The sequence below is a fragment of the Xenopus tropicalis genome, chromosome 5 (assembly GCF_000004195.4).
Source record: "Xenopus tropicalis strain Nigerian chromosome 5, UCB_Xtro_10.0, whole genome shotgun sequence".
NCBI lineage: Eukaryota > Metazoa > Chordata > Amphibia > Anura > Pipidae > Xenopus > Xenopus tropicalis.
The window spans coordinates 24,310,247-24,336,824 of NC_030681.2; the positions used below are offsets into that span (position 1 = coordinate 24,310,247).

At 41.7% G+C, this 26,578-nt stretch overlaps 2 protein-coding genes across 7 annotated transcripts; one reads left to right on the top strand and one right to left on the bottom strand.

Moving 5' to 3' along the window:
* Positions 1–7,292: 7,292 nt before the first annotated feature.
* On the bottom strand, positions 7,293–21,424 carry clhc1 (clathrin heavy chain linker domain containing 1). Of its 6 annotated transcripts, none has more exons than XM_012962736.3 (13): positions 21,077–21,260; positions 19,971–20,375; positions 19,250–19,480; positions 17,193–17,380; positions 15,503–15,630; positions 14,391–14,592; positions 13,486–13,601; positions 12,995–13,079; positions 12,685–12,791; positions 12,136–12,310; positions 10,267–10,469; positions 8,238–8,417; positions 7,951–8,147 (listed from the first exon to the last, which is right to left on the bottom strand). In XM_012962736.3, the coding sequence occupies exons 3-13, from the start codon at positions 19,424–19,426 to the stop codon at positions 7,951–7,953; spliced, it is 1,758 nt and encodes a 585-aa protein (XP_012818190.1). In that variant the 5' UTR covers positions 19,427–19,480; positions 19,971–20,375; positions 21,077–21,260. The 6 variants fall into 6 exon arrangements, with proteins under 6 accessions (NP_001120407.1, XP_012818190.1, XP_012818189.1 ...); XM_012962735.3 differs by having other exon boundaries at positions 19,250–19,483; NM_001126935.1 differs by lacking the exon at positions 19,971–20,375 and having other exon boundaries at positions 7,293–8,147; positions 21,077–21,125.
* A 197-nt stretch (positions 21,425–21,621) lies between these two features.
* rps27a (ribosomal protein S27a) lies at positions 21,622–25,821 on the top strand. Its single transcript, NM_001016172.2, is given in 6 exon segments — positions 21,622–21,629; positions 21,747–21,811; positions 23,391–23,445; positions 24,419–24,504; positions 25,253–25,384; positions 25,636–25,821. Coding segments are annotated over 5 exon segments (471 nt in total). The 5' UTR covers positions 21,622–21,629; positions 21,747–21,763; the 3' UTR covers positions 25,786–25,821.
* The last annotated feature ends 757 nt before the right edge of the window (positions 25,822–26,578 follow it).

The following is a 26,578-nucleotide window of genomic DNA, read 5'->3' on the forward strand; positions in this document are numbered from 1 at the left end:
CCCTATGGGAGACATTCCTTGGGCTGGGTTGGAGCTGCAGAGTGCCATTGAGCCCTATGGGAGACTTTCCTTGGGCCAGGTTGGAGCTGCAGAGTGCCATTGAGTCCTATGGGAGACTTTCCTTGGGCCGGGTTGGAGCTGCAGAGTGCCATTGAGTCCTATGGGAGACTTTCCTTGGGCCGGGTTGGAGCTGCAGAGTGCCATTGAGCCCTATGGGAGGCTTTCCTTGGGCCGGGTTGGAGCTGCAGAGTGCCATTGAGCCCTATGGGAGACTTTCCTTGGGCCGGGTTGGAGCTGCAGAGTGCCATTGAGCCCTATGGGAGACTTTCCTTGGGCCGGGTTGGAGCTGCAGAGTGCCATTGAGCCCTATGGGAGACTTTCCTTGGGCCGGGTTGGAGCTGCAGAGTGCCATTGAGCCCTATGGGAGACTTTCCTTGGGCCGGGTTGGAGCTGCAGAGTGCCATTGAGCCCTATGGGAGACTTTCCTTGGGCCAGGTTGGAGCTGCAGAGTGCCATTGAGCCCTATGGGAGACTTTCCTTGGGCCAGGTTGGAGCTGCAGAGTGCCATTGAGCCCTATGGGAGACTTTCCTTGGGTCAGGTTGGAGCTGCAGAGTGCCATTGAGCCCTATGGGAGACTTTCCTTGGGCCGGGTTGGAGCTGCAGAGTGCCATTGAGCCCTATGGGAGACTTTCCTTGGGCCGGGTTGGAGCTGCAGAGTGCCATTGAGCCCTATGGGAGACTTTCCTTGGGCCAGGTTGGAGCTGCAGAGTGCCATTGAGCCCTATGGGAGACTTTCCTTGGGCCGGGTTGGAGCTGCAGAGTGCCATTGAGCCCTATGGGAGACTTTCCTTGGGCCAGGTTGGAGCTGCAGAGTGCCATTGAGCCCTATGGGAGACTTTCCTTGGGCCAGGTTGGAGCTGCAGAGTGCCATTGAGCCCTATGGGAGACTTTCCTTGGGCCGGGTTGGAGCTGCAGAGTGCCATTGAGCCCTATGGGAGACTTTCCTTGGGCCGGGTTGGAGCTGCAGAGTGCCATTGAGCCCTATGGGAGACTTTCCTTGGGCCAGGTTGGAGCTGCAGAGTGCCATTGAGCCCTATGGGAGACTTTCCTTGGGCCGGGTTGGAGCTGCAGAGTGCCATTGAGCCCTATGGGAGACTTTCCTTGGGCCAGGTTGGAGCTGCAGAGTGCCATTGAGCCCTATGGGAGACTTTCCTTGGGCCGGGTTGGAGCTGCAGAGTGCCATTGAGCCCTATGGGAGACTTTCCTTGGGCCGGGTTGGAGCTGCAGAGTGCCATTGAGCCCTATGGGAGACTTTCCTTGGGCCAGGTTGGAGCTGCAGAGTGCCATTGAGCCCTATGGGAAGCTTCTAAAATCATGTACAGTAGGATCAAAGTCGGAATCCAGGATCCAGCCGTTTACGATCGTTAAATACGAACATTTTGTGATTTTCAGATTGCAAATACAAAATTATGGCGACTAAACCGATCATCTCGAGTAAAATAACACAAACCACATCGTGTCTAAATTAATGCAAGTATCTTATAGTGAATTGTGAGTTAAGTCGCAAAAATTAAGAAGCGATAAAAATTTTAACGCATGCTATAAATAGCGCTCAAAATATCGACCTTTAGTGAATCGGCCCCCATATATTATATTTTCTGGAGCTGACTGGCCTATTACAACATCACCAGCACGTCCAGGCATCAATAAACCTCACATTTCTCTTATCTAGTCGGCCTGTGTTCCTGGAACACGGTTGTCTTCCTTTTCCATAGAGTGCAATAGGAATGTGCCTAGTCCCACAATGCTATGTGCAAGCAGGGGAGGCAGATGGTGGGAGCCCACAGCAACAATGGCAGATTTAAGAAAAGAGAGAACGTTGTTGTGTAGAACAAGAATGAGAGAAGAAGGAAAGTAAAGGTAAAATGGTACAGAAAAGTGGAACAGGATCCCAATACCAAAGTGAGAGAAAGAATGGGAAAATAATGGTCAGTGGATTAGAGAAAATATTTTTATTGCAAACTTTGGTCTGTAACGTGTTCCGCGTTCCCACATTCCTAGAGCTAAGTTATTGCAGTGCTTGTGTCCTTAGTGTGGGAAAATAAAAATAGGTCATACGCTAGAAATCTGCAATACGGTATGAGCAGTTCTCATTTTTCATCCAGTTTCTGATGGGCTCGTGGGATTCCAGTCCAACACTGCAGGAAGAAGATGGAAACACTAATCCATTACAGTGTATAGGAAAGGCCAGTTGTGCTTTTGCTACACCAAACCTATACTGAGAGCTAAAATGATAAGTTTAAGTCAGCGATGAGCCGATAAGCTGCAGCGATGGCCAGAAAAAAGGACATGACTCTACAAAATATATCGACCAGAACCGGACATTCAACTGCCTCCTCCATTCCCAGTATTATTACCTTCTATAAATAATGCATGGGCAGCCATAACATTTCCATGGCTTGACACCCTGCCTGAATTATTAATTATGTTGAGCCAGATGGTTGATAGACAGTATTAAATGCATGGGTATCTGTATTTATTTCTTAGCCCCAAGCTGCTTAGCATTGTCATCACCTTTTGTCCTCAACTGAGTATCTAAAATCATAGTAAAACCACAACAGCTTGATGAATATAAACAGCAATAGTGAAAGGAAATCTATACACCTGAACAATGTAGGTCTCTATATAAATATATATTGCATAAACCAGCTCATATATAAAACCCTGCTTCATCTAAATAAACCATTTTCATAAAATATACTTTTGTAGTAGTATGTGCCATTGGGTAATCCTAAATAGAAAATTGCCATTTTAAGTACTAAGGGCCGCCTCCTGGGCTCAAATGGTGCACACAAACAGGCCTGGATTTGTTGAGAGGCCACAAAGGCCCGGGCCTAGGGCGGCACAAAATTTAACAAAAATGTTAAACTTTTTCTCCCATACGGAGCAATGGGGACCTCTCCCCCGCTGCTCTGTATGCGAGTGTAAAGCCTCAAGCATGCATGGGGGTGTGTGTGTGCGGGGGGGGGGGGTGATGGACGGGGGCGGCCTCGGGCACCTGGATTACAAATCCGGTGCTGTACACAAACAAACCAAGGGCACACGTACATGCTAGGTCACATGAGCCAATAAATGGACAAAGTTCTTTTATTCTTACACTTCCTGTTACAGTAAGAGCTGCATTATTTCCTGTCAGCTGATCTCTGAGGGAGCACACAGCCCATTACAAAATGGCGGCTCAAGGGAAAGATGTAAAAGGGCAATATTTACTGATATATATTCCAGGTAAGATTCTTTAATATAAATAAACTACGGTATCTGTTGGTTAAGTATTCATTTTGGGGGTATACTGTTCCTTTAAGGATGATGTTCTATAATACCAACCTTGCCTACAGTGAATTGCACCAATGCAGTTTGGAAGACCCAAACAACTTTCCAGAATGCTTCTTCTCCTACTTATTTGTAGATATAGTGCCAGTAAGTTACTCTTACAATAACTTTAAAACAAACAGGAGTCAATACAATAAAACAAACACAGTGAATTAACAAACAGAACGACACAGGCGCATTACTAACTCAACAAACACTGTCCATACAAAGTAACGCATGGATTCCCTGCAGTTGCCAACTCACTATACGTAACAGATTCGCTCCCAGCAGTGAACTGATTACGAATGGTTCTTTTTTTACGATCAATTTGTATAGTTTACAATTCAGGTCAATTTGTGCACCAAAATAAAAATCATTGGAAAAACTGAATTGCAAATAAATATGCATTATTTCATCCATTTTTCAAATTCTACTTGAAAAATGAAATAGCTTGAATGTTAAAAATTTGCCCCTATAGAGGTTTTCTAGTTTATAGGGGTCATTTAAGAGCACGTGCCATAAGCAAAGGTCTATGTATGGAAGATTCTTTACAGTTTTGGGAATAAAGACCAAGATCTGCATACTCATGTCAATCCAGTGGGTTAAACTGTCTGTGGAGATTAGTTAATAACAGTGAGTAGTGTTCTGTATTGATCTAAGGAAACTATCACAGAGCACAGCAGATTGACACAGAACGTTGATATCTCTATATATTTTAGTTCTTGTTTTAATATGATAAATAACAAAGGGATTAATGAATGAAGGTGCAATTGCAGTGTTGTTTCCCTACATATCACTATTATAGTGCACCCCTGGGCCTGTGTGCTCACTATCCTGCCTAAGAGACCGAGCACAGTCACAATATACCTGCGCTAGATCTTTCCCATGCACTGTAAGTCAGAGACTTCATTCATTTTTGATGGACTTGTCTAGGTGACCTGGTTCCACAGCTCCCCCAGGGAGGGGGCGGCAGACAGGAGGTACTTGCCTGGGAAGACAGTGACAATGACAGAAATGCTCTGATTGTGTCTGCCCTGAGCACTTACAAGCCACAGCCCAGTCCCTGTAATTTCTTGTTATTCTAAGCTTCATTCTGTAAGAAATAATTACCCGTCACAACACACACAATACCCCAGGCCTTGCTCTAATCACAAATCCATATGCTGAGTCAGACAGGGCAGGAGACTGGATGCATTGCTGTCTTTTAACTCCTTAGCAACCAGCTGTTTTCCACAGACCAATCTCCCATATGTTTATAACAAGTTGACAAAAGGTGTGTTACCTAAAACATCGTTCCGCATCAAGCCAAGTCTAAATAAAGGTTTTGTTAACTCATACGAGAGTGGAAAATGTGGAATATTAACAGCTGAAGCAGAGGTTGGAGGGCCAGAACCCTTAGGCATTTGTGTTAAATAACAAAGCTAAAATAATAAGTCAAGAGTGGGCAGTGGGATAGATTCTGTTAACTCTTTAGATACCACAGGGGCACATGCAACCAGGTTCAGTGGAACCATTTTTAAGGTCTGGTTACTTTATTTTAGCATGTGCTTAAGCAGCCATGGGTGCAGCCAAGGCCGTATTTACTATACAGGAACCCAAAGGCCCGTGCCTAGGGTGGCAGCTTTAGGGTGACAGCCAATGGGTGCCTATATGGTAAATAAAAAAGAACAAGGGGGACCTGGATCTTTTGCTATTGGCACATATGTAGTACAGCTGGACCATTTGTTCATGCACCATTTTGAGCTGAATTTTTGATATGGGAAGAGGTGACAGACGGAGAATGTGTATATTGATGACAGTGACAGTTAGAATACCCTGACGTTAGCCTTAGGATAAGGGCATACAGCATTTCTTGACAGCTATAGCTCCTGAGCCAAAGATTAGATCAGCCTGATTGGGGCTCAAATTTTGGTTGGCCACGCAGATCTTTATTTGTATGGCCAGCTTAACGTGTACAGTGTCTGCTAGAGGAAAAGTGTTTCTCATTAAAATGAATGGCAAGTGGCTGGTGGTGGGGGAAGGGAGGAACGTAAGCAGTTGCGAATTCAGGCAGGCTGAACGTGTTGGCTGTCACTGATAGCAGTCTGCCTTCTACATAGCAAATTATTTTGCTCCTGTAAATGCACAGATCCAGCAATCATTTCCTTTGCTATGTTCCCTGAAGTCTCCACGGCTAAACCTGGCCATACATTATAAGATTCGCTCATTTGTCGAGTTCACCAAATGAGTATATCTTTCCCCATATGCCCACCTTGGCCCATAAGTGTTCACACACAGGCTGATCCAGACCAAGTTGGCATCTTACAGGCCTGTGTATGGGACCCTCTGGAGGTCCCTCCCCAATGGATATGTGGAAAAAAATCAGCAAGATATCAATAGGGCAGGTTTGAAAGTCACACTGAGTAAGAACAGCATTGGCTTGTTAAATGCAACACAGTATCTGGGGTTCTCTGACACTGTTGTAGAGTGGTGGGAATTCATGCATTTCTTCCCCCTCAACTCAATGTGGCCATACATGGGCCGACTTCAGCTGCCGATATTAGACCTTTAGACCGTCTCGCCAGCTTATGTGCCCATGTATGGGCACCCCCGACGGGCCTACTCGACCATATCTGGCCTGAAATTGGGCAGATCACCAGGCTCACAATTGGGCAGGTTTGATTTTTCCGTCAGATCGGGGACTGCATCGTCCCTAGGACCAAGCGATCAAATTAGCCCAATATTGCCCACCCATAGGTGGGAATATCAGGAAAAGATCTGCTCGCTTGGCGACCTCTCCAAACAAGCGGATCTTACAGTGTATGGCCACCTTTACGGTCCTTATGGCCTTGCCCAGTCTTAGAGCACAGCAGCAGCAGCTCTAGTGTTGCCCTCCTGTCAGACAGAACACATATGCGCCATGCAAATCCCTAGTGTGTTACAGAGATCATCTGCACCTGCCACTTTCCTCCTCTAGGCTATTTCAGTGAGAGTTAGGTATGCCAGCCTTTGCAAAAAGGATAAGAAGCTCTTGGAATACAATGTAACATGTATAAACCAAATGAAGGTTTAAAGGGCCAATACACTAATGGTTTTTAAATTTCCCCTTTTTATTTGTCTAAAAGAAACACAAAGATTTCTTGCAGTTTGACTCTTGCCTCTGTAGAAATTACATGTCAGAAGAGAAACAGATATGGTGAAGTCCTGATTCACAAGTGTTAGATAGCACGGACTTATGACTGGAGACTATGGTTGGAATTCTGTGAAAATAGCCTTTGGAATTAGTGCAATGCAAAAAACATAGAGTTCTCCTGGCAGAAAGGTGGTAACAGGGTAGCCCGGCACCAGGTGGTGGGGAGAGAGAGAAACTGGTTCTAGGGGAATGCTGTATTGCTAAAGAAACTGTTCAGTGGCTGATATAATATAGAACCTGGCCCTTCTGTGGCCCACAGGCTTGGTACTGTGAGGAACCCATGGGATGGCACCATACTGGCAGTGGGAAACATTAGCTTGCTGATTTTCCTTCTTGCAAGTTCTCCATCAGTGGCCACTGGTGACATAGAAGAAGCAGAAGATCAAAAATAGTCCAGAGTGTGGGACACCAAAATGGGCAGGAGGTGACATAAATCAGCCCCATGTGAGTAGGAAAGGGGCACAAAGGCTGCTAGTAGCCTCTAGAAAGCTGAAATATTGGACATGACATAAGGCCCAGTTCACCATTGATGATGCTAGTATAGGCATCCAGGTAGCACACAGACTCATACAGTATAGACACACTAGGCAGTGGGATCAAGTGGTTATGAAAGTATTGTAACAATTGTTTGGCTCCAATGTACCCATGTTGAAGATTAACCAGCCCTGCCCACAATCAATCTAAGACAAGCTTCCAAGGGTCATTGAGTTAAAGGAACTGTAACATCAGAAAACGAAAATGCCCAAAATGTATATTCAAATAAGACTTTATTTATTGGGTACAACCGACCGGGCAAGGCTTTGTTCAGATGAGAATAAACATGGCTGAAAACATCAGAGCTAACAGCAAACAGCAGTCAAATTAGTTATGACCTTTACTAGTCCTTTGGTGCTAGGGGTCTGCTATAGCCACTGGGTTTGGCAAAGTGCCCTAAATTACCCAAGAGCTCTCTCTGCATTGTCAACTTGTATTGAAAACACTTATACATAACAATGTTTCAGACCATTATTAATCCAAAGGGCTTCAGTCTCTCTAATGAGACTGGCACATTTCAGACAATTTGCCTGCAGTATTTATTCCATGTAGTGTCAAAAGACTACATTTTCCTCCAGTTGCTGCCATCATTGCTGGCAAAGGGCATTAGGTAAAAATAATAGCAAAAGCATTAGCCTCACCCTTATTGAAAAACTAAACACAGCATCAGTGGGAGTCGATTTCTAGGGTTCTGAACACCACATGGTTTCCAAGCTAAAAATAGTGCAGGAAAATGCTTGAAACTCCTCCATGCGTCATGGGCCTTACGCTGAAATATAAGAACTGAAAGTAACTGATTTACCCTGTTTAATAACACAGGTCATTTTCTCAGCCTTGTGGTGTATGGGCTCCCCCTGCTGCCACTCAGTGGGAATTACATGAAGACATGCTCCATTATCATTGCATCTTCTTCACTGGAAGTAAACTCCACTATCCCGTCCTGCTCTCTGACGATAGACAGAATCTTCTCAGATAACTGCACGTGATTGTTCCTTATACATTCATCAGCTATTTCTACCCACCCTTCTGGCGTACAAACCACATCATTAACAATGACCCGCTCCAAAGCACCTAAAAAAGAATACATGTATCATGATTGCATTATGATTCATGGAAATCATGTCAAAATGGTTGCTGTCAATATAGCTCACTGCTACTCACCTTCACCACAGTCAAGTATATTTTCTAGCAGCTGAAACCCATATTCCTTGTAATGTGTAGAGATAAGGGAAAGTGTGGCCTGACCAACAGATAAGGCTGCCGGTTTGCCATTTCGCTCCTTGGTTAAGCCATGTATCAGATCAGCACTGGGGCACTTTGTAAGCAAAAAAACATAGTCCTCTAAAGAGAAAGCACAGAATAGGGTGTGATGGATTCATATCATTATAAATAATAATTCATATAAAATAGATGACATAAATGTCTATGCTATAGGTTTTAATGCTAGATAAAGTGCTGTTTATTGTGCCAGTTAGTGCTAATAAAGGCATTTTATTATGGATAGAGTGCTTTCAAGTGACAAGTAAGAAATACTGGCCTGGAACATAATATTTGTAATTGGATAGAAAACTGTCTGAAAGATAGATTACAAAGAGTGGTGGTAAATGGAACATTTTCTAATTGGACCAGTGTGATTAGTGGAGTACCGCAGGGGTCAGTTCATGGTCCTTTGCTTATTAACTTGTTTATTAATGACTTGGAGGTGGGCATAGAAAGTATGGTTTTTATTTTTGCTAATGATAATAAATTGTGCAAAATTATAAGTTCCATGAAGGACGTTATACACTAAATGGTAGTGTGTTGGGGGGATCTTTAAATGAAAAGGATCTGGGGATCCTAAATTGTCTAAATCCTGGCAGTGTCATTCTGTGGCTACTAAAGCAAATAAAGTGCTGTCTTGTATAAAAAAAGGGCATTGTAAAAACATAATTTTGCCTCTTTATAGGTCCCTGGTAAGGCCTCACCGTGAGTATGCAGTGCAGTTTTGGGCTCCAGTCCTTAAGAAGGATATTAATGAGCTGGAGAGAGTGCAGAGACGTGCAACTAAACTGGTAAAGGGGATGGAAGGGTTAAACTATGTGGTTAGACTGTCGAGGTTGGGGTTGTTTTCTCTGGGAAAAAGGCGCTTGCGAGGGGACATGATTACTCTGTACAAGTACATTAGAGGGGATTATAGACAAATGGGGGTGTTCTTTTTCCCATAAAAATGACCAGCGGACCAGAGGCCCCCCCTTTAGATTAGAAAAACAGAACTTTCATTTGAAGCAGCGTAAGTGGTTTTTCACGGTGAGGGCAGTGAGGATGGGGAATGCCCTTCCTAGTGATGTTGTAATGGCAGATTCTGTTAATGCCTATAAGAGGGGCCTGGATGAGTTCTTGAACAAGCATAGTATCCAAGGCTATTGTGATACTAATATCTACAGTTAGTATTGATGCTGCTATATATGGTTTATGTATGTGAGTGTAAAGACAGGTCAGTATAGGTTGTGTGTGTTGGGTTTACTTGGAAGAGTTGAACTTGATGGACTTTGGTCTTTTTTTCAACCCAACTTAACTGTACGTTTATTGAAGCTATTGCTATGGGGGTACACATCCTGACCCTTGTGAGGGGTGTCTCCCTTGGGCCACCATGCATATTTGTTTTTTATACTCCAGCAATTACCCCACTGTTGTACTGGTATGACCATTGATCTGTGACATAAGGAAATGACTTGACTTGCTGCTAGCTGGCTTGGTATGCTGTGTGGGCCAGATGAAGAATAACGTCAGCTCCATCATTATAATAAAGGCATAGACTTAATGCCTTTACATATTCTTTGCTGAGCAATGTGAGCCCTATACAAGATGCATTACTTTATTTGCTTTTATAACTGGTCTAATACAGAGCCGTGGCCCACAAAATATTTTGTTCAGTGCATCTTGAAGCAGCAATTTAACACTGCTATTTGCCACATTTCCTTTTCGGATCACAGATGGGTTAGCTGCAGACCATCACAAGTTGTTGTTGAACTACAACTCCCAGAATCCTATAACCAGCCTTATGAGTGCAATAACTTGTTTCTCAAACATTAGGATAACATGCTAGCTTGTAGACATAAAGAATTTGTGCAAGGCCTTGTGGTTTACTATTAATATACTCCTTAGTACAGGGCATTTCAAAATAAATCTGGTTAAAAGCATTATGAATTACCCAATGAGAAATGTCTGCACTGAGAGGTGTACTCCAGCACCCCCTGCACGAGGCCTTGCAAGCACATACACAGAGCCGCCTTCCGGCTATTTGAGCACTTTTTGAATATTAAATGAGCTAGCGCGAGGCAGGTGGGTTTGTGGTATGGCTCTCTCTCCCCGTAATCATATATAACATCGCCCAGGGCCTCCGAATAGGTTATCCTAGAAATAAGAATGGAGAAAACATGTATCACTAGTAAATAACCAATATATAAAGACTTTCTAGGGCTAAAGAAACATCACCTGTTACTTTAGTATTAATACAATGTAAATTCAGAAGAGGGATCTATATTTTCTTTATATGGAATCATCATCCATATATCTTACCTTAATTAACCTTCAGGTTAACTTTCAGTATGTTATAGAATGGCTTATTCATAGCAACTTTTCTATTGGTCTTTATTTTTTATAGTTTTTGAATTATTTATCTTCCTCTTCTGACCCTTTCCAGCTTTCACAGCAGCCAAAACTTTTTCCTTTGTGAGGCTACAATTTTATTGATATAATTACTGTTTATTACTTATTTATTGTACAGCGCTGTGGAATATGTTGGCGCTTTATAAATAAATGTTAATAATAATAATCCTTCTATTTAGGCCCTTCTCAATTTATATTCCTGTCTCTCTTTCAAACCACTGCCTGGTTGCCAGGTTAAATTGAACCCTAGCAACCAGATAACTGTTGAAATTCCAAACTGGAGAGCTGGTGAACAAAAAGCTAAATAATTAAAAAAACGACGAACACTTGCAAACTGTGTCAGAATAACACTCATCTACATCATACTAAAAGTCAATTTAAAATGACCATGTATAAGGACATTTTCCACAAACAATTCCTTTTCGGCTTTTTTTCATGTACAAAAAAGAAAAAAATACACAGAGCACTGTCTAACTCAGATAATGAATTCCCTCAGAAGCAGAAGTGCAAGTAAAACTGCATTAGAGTGATTAAAGTGATTCCTTAATAACCTCAGAGTTGTATATGTACAACTGACAATCTGAGCTACCTGTTCCAGTGTTGCACATCATTTTTGCATATCTTTCATGCTCCAATTGATCAGTGCATTGAGTGATCACTGCACCTGGACTAGAAAGATGCATTCAGATGTGTAATTTAGGGAGCACCAGCAGACATAGGGTGCAAAGGAGCCCCTATATATAACTACAGTGCTGTCTGTGTCAGCTTTGCTCTGCACCCTGCTTTGAATTTTTAAGAAGCAGAGTGCAAAAATGCCCCAAATGCAAGTGCTCTCTAAATGATCACTAAAGGACATGATTTTGCACCCGTTAGTGCACTTGGACTTGTGACTGAGGCATTAAAAAATTACCCAATAGAATCTACAGCACATGCCCAATGCTACTTCTATGTTAGTGTCATCTGGAGAGAGTAACTAGGGGCTTGGCTGTCCTTGTGGACAGGAAAAATATAAATTGCTACACAAATATTCAGCGCTACAGTTGTATGTATGTATGTTAATGTATGTCTGTGTGCGCATATGTGAATGTTTACATGTATACATTTTAAGAGAAAAAGGAGCACAGATGCCCAGAGTGCTTTTTTTGCCTAATGAGGGACAGTGATACTGGGAGATACACTGAAGGGCTAACCTCGATGAACAGTTGTCTTTTTCCAATGTAAATTAAATATGACAGCTTCCACTCATGTATAAATATAAATATTCAGAGAAGGACCATTACTGTACACAGTGAGAGTCAATCTTTAGGATGCAGATTACTGTCAATCAGGGCAATGCAAACTGTGGGACCTTGGCTTATTTCCAGTACCATGATAAAATCTAGAGATGTGAGATATCAAGCTATAACATTACCTTTGCTGGGTGACCCAATGAACCACCAGCTCCAATTTTTCACAAGCTAGAGCGCACTTGGTCCCTTCTAGTGTAAGTTCAGCACTAACAGGATGCTTTGGTAAATGGCTGGAGCCTATTAAAGCTTCAAAATACAGTAACACAGGAGACGTGTCCTCATCACTGACTACAGCAGCTGGGAGAGAAATATTTACAGGGAAATTAGGATGGTTAAACTACAACAATGTCTATAAAAATGAGAACTGGGGTTACCCAGGTTTTCTGTTTAATACATTGCCACATACATCAGCAATATAGGGGTTAACAGCAAAATAAGCAAGAACCAGTATATTTCATGGCTAGCAATTACTACAAATGGCACAGCCCTGGGGAATATTGTTCATTTTGGTTCTGTGCCTAGATAGCATTTCTTCTTACTGCTACCAGAGCACTGTAGTTCTCTGACTGCTGGTCTCCCAAGACTCCCTCTCTCTCTTGAATGAGAATGAGGGTACAACTAAATACAGCTGCTTCCATCCTATTTTAGAATAAGCATGTCAGTCAGTATACCTTTGAATTTCTCCATAGTTTCCATATTACGGAGAATCCCTCTAGGACTGTTTGCAGCATGGATTGCAGCAGCATTATACTGTCTGCTTAGGAACAATTCATTAAATCTTCAAAAAAACAAGAACAGTCAGTTAGATCCCAGACGTGCAAGAAATTATGGCAAATATCTGTTGTTTCATATCCATATCCACCAATGCAATATGCTTTACAAAGACTGAAGTTTAAGGAAAGAATATTGTATTGGTGACTACGGTGCCAATTTACTAATTGTACACAACAAATAGGCCAGATTCACTAATAAATGAGTTACCTTTCTACATATTCAAGCAAAGATTTCCCTTCGGAGACTTTCTTGGGATCATGTTCATCAAACACCTCTGCTGCGCAAACATCATCTGTGCAACAGAATAAGAAGAAGAGAGGCAGCAATTCAAGTCTCATTCAACTGGTTGTGCTGCAAAGTATATGGCTTATATTCTCTTTATGTTCATATAAAAGTTCCTATAAAACCAATAATATAGCCATTTAAATGAAGGAATAGTCTGTGCAAATACATATTTCTTTACAGCTCAAAGGACAAGAACATAGTATATTATAATATAGGTTTATTGTAAACACGGGATATCTAGGTAATGAATGCTTTTCCCTTTCTGTCAGTCAGGCAACTATGAAGCTACGGGGGCCCAAGAATACCTAATGATAACGAGGCTTTACAACTGAATTAATATGCTGCTCTGTCGTACTTTTAGGGCTTATTGTAATGGGCACTCACAAAGATTACAGACTGGCAGGAAAGAATACCTTTTAATTCATTCTTGTTTGCTATAGCCTGTGAAACAGCATCGTAAAGAGACACATTTTTGTTGGATTGCATCCAAGCCACGATGGCGTCTCTGACAAGCCTTTTTTGTCTGTAACTAAAATCAGAAATACGTGTTAGAAAGTGTATAACAGAGTGATGCTACCAGGGCCGCCATCAGAAATCACGGGGCCCCTCACACCAAAATTTTCTGGGCCCCACCCACCCAAGCCCCCAATGGCCCCTCCCACGCCCCCAATGGCCCCTCCCATCAATACAAGGGACACACAAGCATTGGTAGCGAGGGCCCACTAAAACATTGGTAGCCAGGGCCCCCCTAAAACATTTGTGGCCAAGGATTACGTTTTGCATTAGTGCCAGTGCCACTAAAACATTGCTAGCCTGCCCAGGGCCCCCTAAAACATTGGTGGTCCTCCCCCAGTGTCCCCATACAATGGCCTGCTCTCCGCTGCTTCCCCCCCCAAACATCCTACACCTTCCCCCAGGGCCCCCCCAAGAATCCTCCAGTCCTCTCCCCCCTCCGCTGCCAGCATCTTTTTGCATCCTCCGGCTCCTACTCCCCTGCGACAGTTGTCCAGGGCCCGGGCGTTTAAAGGGGGCCCGGCCGGGCTCTGTTACTGTTATTGCTGGTATTCGCTGTCCCGAACTCGCCGCTACATTTGCGCTTTTATAGGTTTGCGCCCCGTGCGTGTGACGTCAGTACGCACAGGGCGCAACCTTATAAAAGCACACACACAGCAGGGAGTTCGGGACATCACAGCGGATACCAGCAATAACAGTAACAGAGCCCGGCCGGGCCCCCTTTAAACGCCCGGGCCCGGGACAACTGTCCCCCCTGTGCCCCCCTGATGGCGGCCCTGGATGCTACCAAACAATAAGACAGTACCTGAGCATCAGTTTCTTATTTAATAACTCTGCTTCTTCTCTGTCTTGTAAAGCAGAACTCAGTTTATGCTCCAGCTCTATCTTTTCCTGCACGGAGACATATTTGTTTTTCATATCGGCCTTCAGAGTGTCCCTTTTCTGTTCTAGTTGTTGCTGATATTGCGTGAGCTTTTCCATACTGAGAGAGTCTTCAACTGTCATACCTATAGAAGATAAAACAGTATATCCCATTGTCCTACTTGGCCCTTGCAATGCCTCACACCACTTTGCCTGCTGGTGCCCCTTTGACTGCAACATAACCCTTCCTGTGCTCTGCATTTTGTTACACAAAGACCACTGCAATGCACATAGGGGTATATTTATCACTTATGGGCAGATTTATTAAAGTGTGGAATTGGTGGAAGTTAGAGTACACCATTTGATAAATACTCTTCTAAAAATCCCATTTAATCCCATTGAATGAATAGAAAGTGGGCAAGTTTTTTTCTGTAGTGAGCTCTAATTTCAAACTTTCATTAATTCGCCCCTTAATTTCTGTATATTTCTACTTATTTATTACATCACTTGTGCTTCCTGTGTGAACTGTTTTATACTATAATTCTGTACAGCACTGTGCTCACTCGTACTGCTACAGTAATAAACTTGTACATACATACTAACCTCTCCTCTCCCCCACCTGGAACCTTTGGTAGGCTTTCAGATAAGGAACAGTCATCGGACTGGTCATTTGTTTTGATTTGTGCTCATACAAACCATAAAGTAGAATGTGACTTTACTCTGAATTTCAGTTTTTGCCTTATTTTGAAACAACAGGCAGAATGTATGTTCAGCACAAGCTTATATCTATGTCATACATACTCAAATATACTGTTCTTGAGTTCCAGCAGTAACTGTTTACATCTAAGAAAATGTATTCTAATTGATCAGCGAAAATGAATATATGGATGTTATTTAATCCATTCATTATAATATAAATATAATATTAAGTTCTGTTTCACTAGGCTCATGGGCTGACTTTTCTGCTATTGCTGGGCTGGTATATACCACTGCTCCCTCTTATATCTTCTTAGTACTTTAATGGTACAGTTAAAATTAGGATATAAAAATCCCCACCTGGAATGAGGCTGGAAGGCTTTATATCACTTGGCTCCTCCAATCCTGGGGTCTTCAAACTTTTACTAGTTTGGAGTTTTTCTAATTGATTTTCAATTCTCCGCGAGTCGTTCTGAATTATTTCTAACCTACGATTTAAAAAAAGAGAAAAAATACACAGTGTGCAGTAAGATGTTCTACCTCATGTTCTAACTAGATCTTCTCATCAGTCATATTCTCTCTCATTACCGCACAGTTTTTCTCGTATAATCTAAATGTAATTGCTCTTGAAAGCAGTGCCTTTCTGACTTCTAAAGTCAGCTCAAGACTCAACATTTAGAACCAGATGCAGCTTTCAATAGCAGTTACATTTATAATAACTTTTTAAGTGTTAGTTATTATTATTATTAACATTTATCTATAAAGCGCCAACATATTTCGCAGCGCTGTACAATTAGTTACTCCGTAACAGTCAGTGCTCATATGGATTTCAGCATGTGGAACTTAATAAAATAGTATCTGGACCAGTACACTTTATTATATTCATTATGGGGTGCCTTTTCCTATCCTTTTAAAATGATTGAGAAGTTGTAATTTTGTAAAGTTACTTAGGTTACAGTCTCTTTCAATAGGTTACATTTTATTTTGGAGTTTACAACCCCTTTAAAGTTAAAGTGACACCTTTGGTTTTGTGACTAGATACCTTCTTTGATAACAGTATAACAATTATTAATCAGAAAATCACTCACCTAAACTCCCCAGGGTAGTAAAATATATTGTTGTAAAAAACCCTCCACTTCCTCATATAAAGATGGATACTACATTCTGTAGAGGGGGAGTACTAATGTTTTATTCTTGCTGATGTTTTTTCTTTCAATCTCTCTTATCTCACACCCTCAAATTTGCTGAAAAACTGTGCTTTTTTTTTTTTTTAAAAGGTAAGTTTTTTTTGAGAACAGACAGACAGTTATGCCAAACATTTGCCAATTACATTTCTCGTCACCTTAGATTGAATGTATAGAGCTGCAATACATTTTGCATGGGGGGTATATTTATCACTCTGGTTATAGGACTTGTGATGCAGGGTTCTGTGCTTTTTTTTTTTAAAGGTGATTTTTACTTGATGATTTATGTGTGTCCCTTGCATGCCTACCAGCCTGCTTGCCTTTCCCATGCAAATGATCTAATTTTAGTAGGTTAATCTTGCAAGCAGTCCTAGCACAGACTGTAAGTTCTATGCAACAAATGTTTTTAGGCAAACAGGTAGGAAGCAAGGGCCAAGCATTCAAGTTTTGCCTTAAAAGCCCTGATTCACAAGTCACAAGGGACCAAAAGAGCCTGTTGGAATCTGACACAAGTCCAATTTACATAGAAAGAGGTCAAATGGAAATGGTTACTCTAAAGCATATTTAAGCACATTTTGATGAAGAAAACTAGTACAACGTGAGAAGTGTCACTATCCCTTTAATAGTGATTACTTGCCTTGGTACATTGTACACCCTTTTCTCTCCTCAAATTGCAATATTTGAAATTTCCCTCTTCGTGAAATAGTAACTATTAGGATGTAGAAATCTAATTTTTGGCACACGCCATTTGACCTATGAGAGGCAAGGGTATACATCGCCCATGTCTCATCAGAGGCCACTTTGCTTCCTGCACATCACACTTACAAAAGGCATATTGGGAAACCCCAATGCTGATGTTTCCTTACTTCTTAGTAAGCTCCATGGCTCGTTTCCTGTTATACACAAGTGTTGTTGGCTGGGATGCCAAGGCCCTCAGCTTCCCTTGGAGATGAACAGCATCCCTTTGACTCTGCTTGATTACATCAATGAACTCATCATATTCGCATTTGATTGCACTGAGCAAACCCTTATAATCAGTACAATATTCTATCACCTGTAAGGAAACACACATTGTGTAAATTTGGCAATTAATCATATCAGTGTGTGTTTAACTGGAAGGTTCTTATTCTGTTACGTGAAAATATAAACATTACATACATTTTATAACTATAGCTGCACAGGACAGTGGGTCTGTATTTGTTAAAACTCTCACATAAAACATGTCTAAAACCAATCATATAAGTGCCTAGTGTTTTTAGATATAATGTGATATTGATACCTTCCTCTGTTCCATCACAGTACAAAGGATATTTAAGAAACATGGACATTACATCAAATCAGGGGGCTTAACTGCATGTACTGACTGCTTGACTGCAGCCACTGACCTACATTCCCCTACATTGACAACAATAGCCAGAACTTAAAGAATGTTGGAATTGCTCTTTATTTTCTATGTTATTAGTTTTTTTTGCCTTTCCATACATTAGGACACGGCAGTCAAACAGGAGTTGGCTCCCAGGTGTCTCAGACAGTCCACAGACTTCTTTGTATGAGACAGTACTATAACAGCTACCATACAGCAAATTCCACAATCACAGGTTAGGGGGGGGCCTGGAGTAGATTGTGCTGCGGCGCTTTATAAATAAATGTTAATAATAATAGTGAGGTTGCTGAATGGTTTCAACTAGCACCCTCCTTCCTGCCTGCCCATTTCACAACATGCCCTGTAAGCCTGCACGCAGCTCAGTTAGCGGTTATGGGGAATCAGTGGATGTGGCTGAGGGTGTAGGTCATGATGGATGTGGTAGGTAGCCAACATTTTTTTTTTTGCTGGCAGGACCTAAAGTGTCATATTACATTACTGGCACAACATTATCATTTTAACACAATAAGGCTCTCTAACATGCAATATGATAAATACCTGTCACTGAATCGATAGTGGTCTGCATACCAGATGTGCCTTGACCTTGCTAAGACTGGCCTGAAGCACAGCCATATTGTTCCAACAACTATTGTCATTGTGTTTCTTATATGCTATATATACTGTCTAATATTAACCTTGGCTTTACCAAGATAAAGTGTATGTGTTAAAGTGGAAAAAAAAGAGGAGACAAGCTTGAACCATGAACTGCTTCCTGGCCACTGTTAGCTGCCAGTATAAAATAATTAGTATACATCACTCTTACTTTTTCTTGTAACATGAAATGAGTTTATGCTCAAAATGCTTAACATATACAAGGGTGCTGTGGCACGGACTATTTCAGTTCTTTGCACCAAGATACAGCTGTCTGCAATAAACTACGAGAAAAAAACCCCACCACTGTGCGGTCTTTGCTCCAGAAATAACAACCTATTCGTTGGGCTGGTGGGGGGCTGTTTGGGCTTTTGGGTTCTTGAAATGCCAAGACCTATTTTGAATCTTAACTTAAAGACTCCCTTTTGGAGCACTCGCACAGCACCTGATCTGGGAACTGGCACTTTTATTGTAGTGTCACCCACTGTGACCTACAGCACTTATATTTGCCTATTTGTTTCTGTAAATTACCCTCCCATATAGATTGTAAGCTCTACGGGGCAGGGACCTCCATCCTCTTGTGTCTTTGACTCTTAACTTATTGCAACTGTACCTTGTATTTATTTATTTATTTGTATTTATTGTTATACTTTGTATTTATCTATTATTATCTTAATAACCCCCTGTAATGCATTAATGTATTCTACTGTACAGCGCTGCGTACATAAGTAGCGCTTTATAAATAAAGATATACATACATACATACATACAATCCCAGTGCAGACCTGGCTCACATCACAAAATAGGGAATTTTAATGAGGTTATTCTTCCTTATATCTTCATTAAATAGAAAAGACAGTAACAATGGTATAAAAATAATGATATTGTTAAAGCAGTGAACCTATTCACCTTGTCAAATGCACGTCCGTAAATGATGCACTGCTGCTCGGCATCACACTGCCCTGCCAGTTCCAATTTTTCCTTTGCATCGTCAATGTGTGCCTGCAGGCTGGCCAGGAACTGCTTATCTCTGGCACGGGTGATTGGTGGCAGCGGCGGAGTTTGGGAAAATCTGGGAGAACTCATGAACAGAGATGGTTGGTTTCCTACTCGTGGCTACTCACATGCCCTGTGTGGAACCTGCTGGAATGGGGGATAAAAATTAGGTACAGGTATGGGACCCATTATCCAGAATGCTCGGGACCTGGGGTTTTCTGGATAAGGGATCTTTCTGTAATTCGGATCTCCTGCCTTAAGTCTACTAAAAAAAATAATTTATACATTAAATAAACCCAATATGATTGTTTTGCTACCAATAAGGATTAATTATATATTTATATATTACTTGGGATCAAGTACAAGGTACTGTTTTATTATTACAGAGAAAAAGGAAATCATTTTTAAAAATTGAATTATTTAATTAAAATAGAGTCAATGGGAAATGGCCTTTCCCTAACTCAGAAATTTCTGGATAATGGGTTTCCGGATAAGGGGTCCAATAACTGTTCAAACAGAAATACTGCATTACTGTGCTGTAAGTGCTACCACATGCCTATGTTAATGCATCTATAACACCTAATGAACTAAATATTGAACTGCATGCTGTATTGTTGCTTTTAGTAACATGTACCCATTATTTAGCAACTTAAACATAAATTGTTCTTAAAGGAGAAGGAAAGGCTGCCTTCAGTTGTCTCAATAGTGTCCTTAAGTTTCCCCATATTTCTCCTGTTCAGAAGATCTGAAGCCAAACACGGAGAAAAAACGCTGAGCTGGGTAAAGAGAATTCCCATAATGCATCGCTCCTGCATTGACTGTGTGACCGGGACACTGTAGGTGGTGCATGCGCTTTGCTGATTTTCATTCATTCAGAAGCAGGTGTGCTCCCTTCACTGAAACAGGAACAGGCAGCAGGCGAGCGGGTACTGGGTAGCGAGCGGGTGGGGTGCGAGCACAGGTGTGTAGTGACCGGGTGGGATTGCGGGTGTTTGGTGCGAGCGCGGGTGTTTAGAAATCCAAGATAGCGGCCGTGATACTGTGAAGTTAAAAGGAAATTTTGGGGAAAAGTTAGTATTATTTTAAAAAATAAAGTTGGCAATCTGCTACAGGAAAGGGGGCTCTACAACATATTAGGTGCCGGAGTCAGTGAACCCCCCTTTAATGCAGAACGCAAATACTTAAAAAAAAATATACACAATAAAAAATGAAGACCAATATTATTATTTATTTTATAAAGTTAACTTACAGGTGAACCACCTATTTAATAGGGGTGAGCCAGGCACATACAGGGCCTCCCTTTAGATCAAATGTAGATATGCAGAAATAGGAGCAGGCTGGATATGCTATATAATTACTAAATTAGCCAGTCTTATTAGCTCTGATGGGTTACAAGCAGCTACATGGATTTATTGTTTGTGCACTAAAGTTACTGTCTAGGTGGCACAGTCTGTATCTGTACTGGCAAATGCAGAGGGGCTGCTGGAAGATTCCATAGTCACTATATATTACAGATATGTCATAATCGTTACACAATATACTATACGATAGCTCCATGTATTTACTCTCCCTATGGCACCTGTGATGCTGAGGGTCCCAGCAGGGCCAAGGACTTTAGCAACTTACCCTAAACCAGCCCTGCCCTTATAGTGTAAAGACATTTCCAGAGACTTTTTATTGTGAGACATTGGGATTAGTCCCTCTCAGCTGAGGCCGCAATGCGGAATATAATAATATTACCTGCTCCCAGCCCCACGCTCAGCAGCATCCCTCCTAACTTGTATGTGTTCCACTCCGTTACTAGGGGCGTCACCAAGGGGCGGGGCATACTGGTGTGTGGGCGTGGCTGTTAATTATGCCCTCCAGTTTACATAGAACTACACAAAATTATAAAAAAAAATACATGACTTTAAAAAAAAATAGTATATGGAAATCAAACTGCACCGGTTACATACGAGTTTAAAATATGGGTAAAAAGACGGGTTCCATACGTGACGCATTAGTCCAAAAAAACTGCAATTCCCAGAATGCTGCGCGGCTCCGTGGTCCTCACTCCTAAATGAAACATTGTAACTACAGGGGACAATAGCGCCATTTATTTTCCCACCGGCTGACAATATCCTCTAGCGGTTCCCTACATTTGTACAAACCCATTGAGCCGGTATTTATGGAAAGTGTATTGATCAGGCAGTATGGCAGCCAGCTGGGCCCGCCCACACCCCTGCGCCGGAGCTAGGAAAACCCCGTGCGGCCGGAAGGAGGTCCTCTCTCCAGGATCCGCCATTAGCAGGAGGTGAGTGTGGCGGCTGCTCTCCGGAGGCAGCGGAATAAAATGCCTGGGATGGAGGGTCCGTGGCCCCTGGGAACGGTGCCTGTGTGGTGTTTAATGTGCCCTTCTCTCCCACGGCAGGTGGATCCGGCTCCGCGATGCAGATCTTCGTGAAAACCCTCACGGGGAAGACTATCACCCTCGAGGTGCGTGCAGAGCCGGCTGGGGGGAGGACATGTGCCACTGGGCTACAGGGCTAGTACTTCTACTCGCCCGGCTATTAGAGCCTACAGGGACTGAAGCCCCACAATCCGCCCTTGGGTCAGCCATTGCATGCCGGGAGTCTTGGCAGTAGCTCCATGTGTCTGTGGCACCTCCTCTGTCTGTCCTGGGGCATCTGGAAATGGAAATATGTACATCTTCCCTACATACATATATACTGCATATACATCTCCCTACCTACATATATACATCTCCCTACCTACATATGTACATCTCCCTACCTACATATGTACATCTCCCTACCTACATATGTACATCTCCCTACCTACATATGTACATCTCCCTACCTACATATGTACATCTCCCTACATACATATGTACATCTCCCTACCTACATATGTACATCTCCCTACCTACATATGTACATCTCCCTACCTACATACACATCGCCTGTTCTAATTAAGGTCTGATGAGGCCAAGCTCATTGAATACCCCCCAGTATAGATGGGCACCCAGGCATGATTTGCTGTCCCACTGGGAGTGCCATTTGGCCTATACATTTCTATGTATGGATATGTTCTGTCACTCATGGTGGGGTGTCCTTGTGGTACATATAATCCTTAGCAGATTTAATGGGTGTTTCTATTCTTTAAAGGGGGTGTAAACCCATCTATAGCACTGTCCCACCGCTCCCTTGTTTTGCTATACAAGGTGCTGGAAAACATAATTATAAATAAAATTTTACTGATCAAATGCCTTATAAACGCCAAAATATCTGCCAGTGGAAATGCTGATTCCCAGCATTGTTGGGCATCTTGCCGTTATCTTACATATTGATATTATTATGTAATTGCCATTTGTTCTTCATTATATTACACTGGAGTCATGGGAATAAAGGGCAGTGCTAGGAAACGGCTTCCAAGTCCAATTACTGGAACAAGGAGACAGATTTACACAGATCACTTGGAGGAGTTGGCTGTGGAAATCTGGGGAAATGTTTTATTGTGCAATATTGCTTTAAGAATAAACCCTGCTGTTCCTGGGCTAACACAGCATGCTTCAACCTTCATTATAGATTACATTATTCTGTTTTTTTTTTAGAGCAGAGTAAAGTTTGGTTGTGCAGTGCAGCAGGTTTTATGACCACTTAAAAAAAAAAAATAAAAACATAATAGTGGGAACCTGTTACTCGGGGTTGGAAGTGTAAGTGACAGCTCTGCTATATGATGTGGGTTGTATTTACCAAGCACACATGACTTGTGGATGTTGCCATTAGATATTACTACTTGGCCAGCTTGATACATGTGAGAATCCTTGGATGGGTAATAAATATTTAGCTACAAAAGTGCTTTGCAAGGTTTATGGCAGCCCAGGCACTGCTTGTTATCTGGGGATAAAGGGTCTGGGCTTTTATTGCAAAACCATTCCAGCCCTGGTCATGTTAAATGTATGTAATAGATATAATTACTATTCATTACTATATTGTAGTACCATATATGTTTAATGAGTATCTTCTGGCACTGGTCCTCCAGTGATATTAAATATCTTTGTTTTCCCCTGTAGGTTGAGCCTTCTGATACTATAGAAAATGTCAAGGCTAAGATTCAGGATAAGGAAGGTATGATGAGCCATTTACATCAGCTTTTTTTTAAAAATTTATTTTGTGGTCAGCCTTTTATATGGTTATTCTTACTGGTTTGCGCTGACTAAATAAAGCAGCGTTCATGTATAGCACTTATGTCTGTATAACTTCTTTTTTTTTTCAGGATAAAAATACAAATTTTGCCTAGAGAATGAAAATCTAATTCTAAACATAATTTTAAATCCTTACATTTACAGTCGCTCAGTGTTCTTATTTGTAAATGTAACTGCCCTTTTCTAGTCCCTCTGCTGCTTCTTGTGGCTACAATTTACTGTTGAAACAAATTAGCAGTAGTCTCATCCAGCCAAGACTCCATTTTCTGCAATGGTTTGAGTGATAAACAGACTTGTGAAAGAGAATCACAGAAGCATGCAAAGCATAGTGGGAAATGGCAGCTTCTGCTACATTGTTTATTTGGTACATGTATTGAGGACCCGCAGTGCAGGGGATAGCAAATTAAAAAAACAGTAGCAGATACATTTAGAAATAAGTTCAACATCATTGTCTTATATTAGAATTAAATTTGCTTTAACTATGCACAATTTGGGTTTGCTACCTGTAGCGATAACTGTTTGTGTGAAGCAGATCTGGGTATTGAATTGAGCTGTAATATGGCTCTGCTCTCTGCTCAGTCAAGACTTTCCAGGTCATAAAGGCCCAGTCCCTAATGAGCACCTTTAAACTGTCAGAGTCAGTGCTATTGAGTTTTGCAAGAACAGGGCATCTACAGCCCATTTTAATGTCTCTGCTTCTGGCATTGCAATTCAGCATATTTATCTGTAATAAGCATCAATAAAGGTGTTAAGGGTATGTCTATACAGGTGTATAAATGGAACATGAACATCGCACAAATTATTTTACAATTCATTGGTTTTCAGTTGCTTGCTCAGTGGTAACTTATACTGAATTTAAATTCAATGAAGTAACTTGGCAATCTGTGCACCCCTAGGTATCCCTCCTGATCAGCAGAGGTTGATCTTTGCTGGGAAGCAGCTGGAAGATGGCCGTACTCTCTCCGATTATAACATCCAGAAGGTAATGCTCCTCTATGCCTGAAATATGTCCTTAGTTTTATAGCTGCAGTACTGTTCAAGACCCCTGTCTGAATTCTAGTAGTCAGGCTACATTACTATCTACCATTGTATTTAGTTAGGCTGTGTGACCTGTAGTGTGTATCTGCAGCTCAGTCAGCCCACTTCAGTGCACTTATTCATTGGCACTGACTGCAGCTTCTCTATATAAGCAGCTCTGCCTTACACCCCCGTGCCCCAGGTTCATCTGTCTATTGCTGACCAGCTCTGTGTGGCCACTTAGATTTCTTTAATCAAATAGTTGAGTGCTAAAACAGATGCAAAGCCTCAGGATTTTTTCTCTTCAATCCAGCATCAGTGCGGGAGCCTGCTGAATAGCAGGTGGAGCAATTTGCTACAATTCAAAATCCAGAAGCAAATTAGGATCTGCTTTTGTAGCCCAACTTTTTCAATACATGCATAGTGCCAAATGCCTGCATTAGTGTCCAGATGTAAGTCAGTGGCACCTGTAGAGCAGACCCTGGGAGAGATGTAAGATGGGCAATCTGAACTATACTCAAAGGATCAGTACAGCACTTAAGCAAGTGTGGAGGTGTGGGCAATCCAGCCTTCCTCAGTGGAGCACAGAAAGCAATTCCATTTTGCTGTTAAAAGTAGGGTACTTGAGGGTCAGCTTTTATATATTGTGTATTATAGACAAAGTGGCATTTCAGTTTTGTTACATCCTTACACAAATGTCCCTTTTCTTGCAGGAGTCAACTCTCCACCTTGTGCTGAGGCTCCGTGGTGGTGCTAAGAAGAGGAAGAAGAAGTCTTACACCACCCCCAAGAAGAACAAGCATAAGAGAAAGAAGGTCAAGCTTGCTGTGCTTAAGTATTACAAGGTAATTCATTTTTAATTACAGCTACAGATTTTACTAAGAATTGTCATGTGAAATGTTTTTACTTCATAAATGTGTATTACAGAGCACTTGACACATTTCATACTGCAGTCTAGTTTAGCCAAATTAGCTACAAGCCGTTGCTTGGCCTGAGAGCTCACAGCTAATGTTCCTGCTGAGTTAGTATGAAGTGGCAGTGGGTATGAAGTTCTAAAGCTGAGAATGTATCCTTAATGTAATGGGATTTGTTACAGGTTGATGAAAACGGAAAAATCAGCCGCCTGCGACGGGAATGCCCTTCAGACGAATGTGGCGCCGGTGTCTTCATGGCTAGTCACTTCGACAGACATTACTGCGGGAAATGCTGTCTGACATACTGCTTCAACAAACCAGAGGATAAATAAGTTTGTACATGTGTTAATAAAAACATCCCAACAGTACATTTTCCTGTCTGTCTCCTGATTTTTCTATGGTGAAATTGGGCTTTTCTACTCCATTTTTATGGCCTTATCTGTGTATTCTGCTACTGCTGTGACGTAGACCCTTTGCCTTGCTCATGTAGATTAAATGCTTGGTCTGTGGAATTGGCTTTGAGTGTTTAGGATGTATTATGGGTGACGGTCAGGTCTTGCAAGTGTTCAAGTTATTATTGTTCAAATAACAGTAATAGAAATAGACTGCTAAATGCATAACACTTACTGGGCAACCCCTCTATTTCACTGTTTTTTAATTGGTTTTACTAAGGTGGTGGTATATGATAGCAGCTATGTAATAAAATCTCATTTGTTCATAATAGGTCATTAAAGGCCAGTCAAAAAGGGACAAAGTTAATAGTGTACTTCTCCCAGATTAAAGGGCATGTCTACAAGCAGTGTTGGGTAAACTGCAATGCTGCCCTCTAATCCCATGTTGCATAGGTTACATAGATTCCTATAGAGCGTATCTTCTATGCAACCTATGCCTTTTTTTTTCAATTTGGTTGGCTGCTGCCATGGCTAGACAGCAGCTTATTTGTATGTATGTATATTTTTATTTATAAAGCGCTACTTATGTACGCAGCGCTGTACAGTGGAATACATTAATACAAACGGGGTTAAGATAATAGATAAATACAAAGTATAACAATAAATACAAATCAATACAAGATACAGTTGCAATAAATTAAGAGTCAGACACAAGAGGATGGAGGTCCCTGCC

What these genes read in the sequence shown, in the direction of transcription:
- clhc1 (NM_001126935.1), bottom strand. Translation starts at nt 19,426, where the DNA reads ATGAGTTCTCCCAGATTTTCCCAAACTCCGCCGCTGCCACCAATCACC. An exon ending in AATAAGAAACTGATGCTCAG is followed by an intron (nt 13,602 to 14,390) that starts GTACTGTCTTAT and finishes TTCTGATTTTAG; the next exon opens with TTACAGACAAAAAAGGCTTG. An exon ending in TTGCTTGAATATGTAGAAAG is followed by an intron (nt 12,792 to 12,994) that starts GTAACTCATTTA and finishes GTTTTTTTGAAG; the next exon opens with ATTTAATGAATTGTTCCTAA.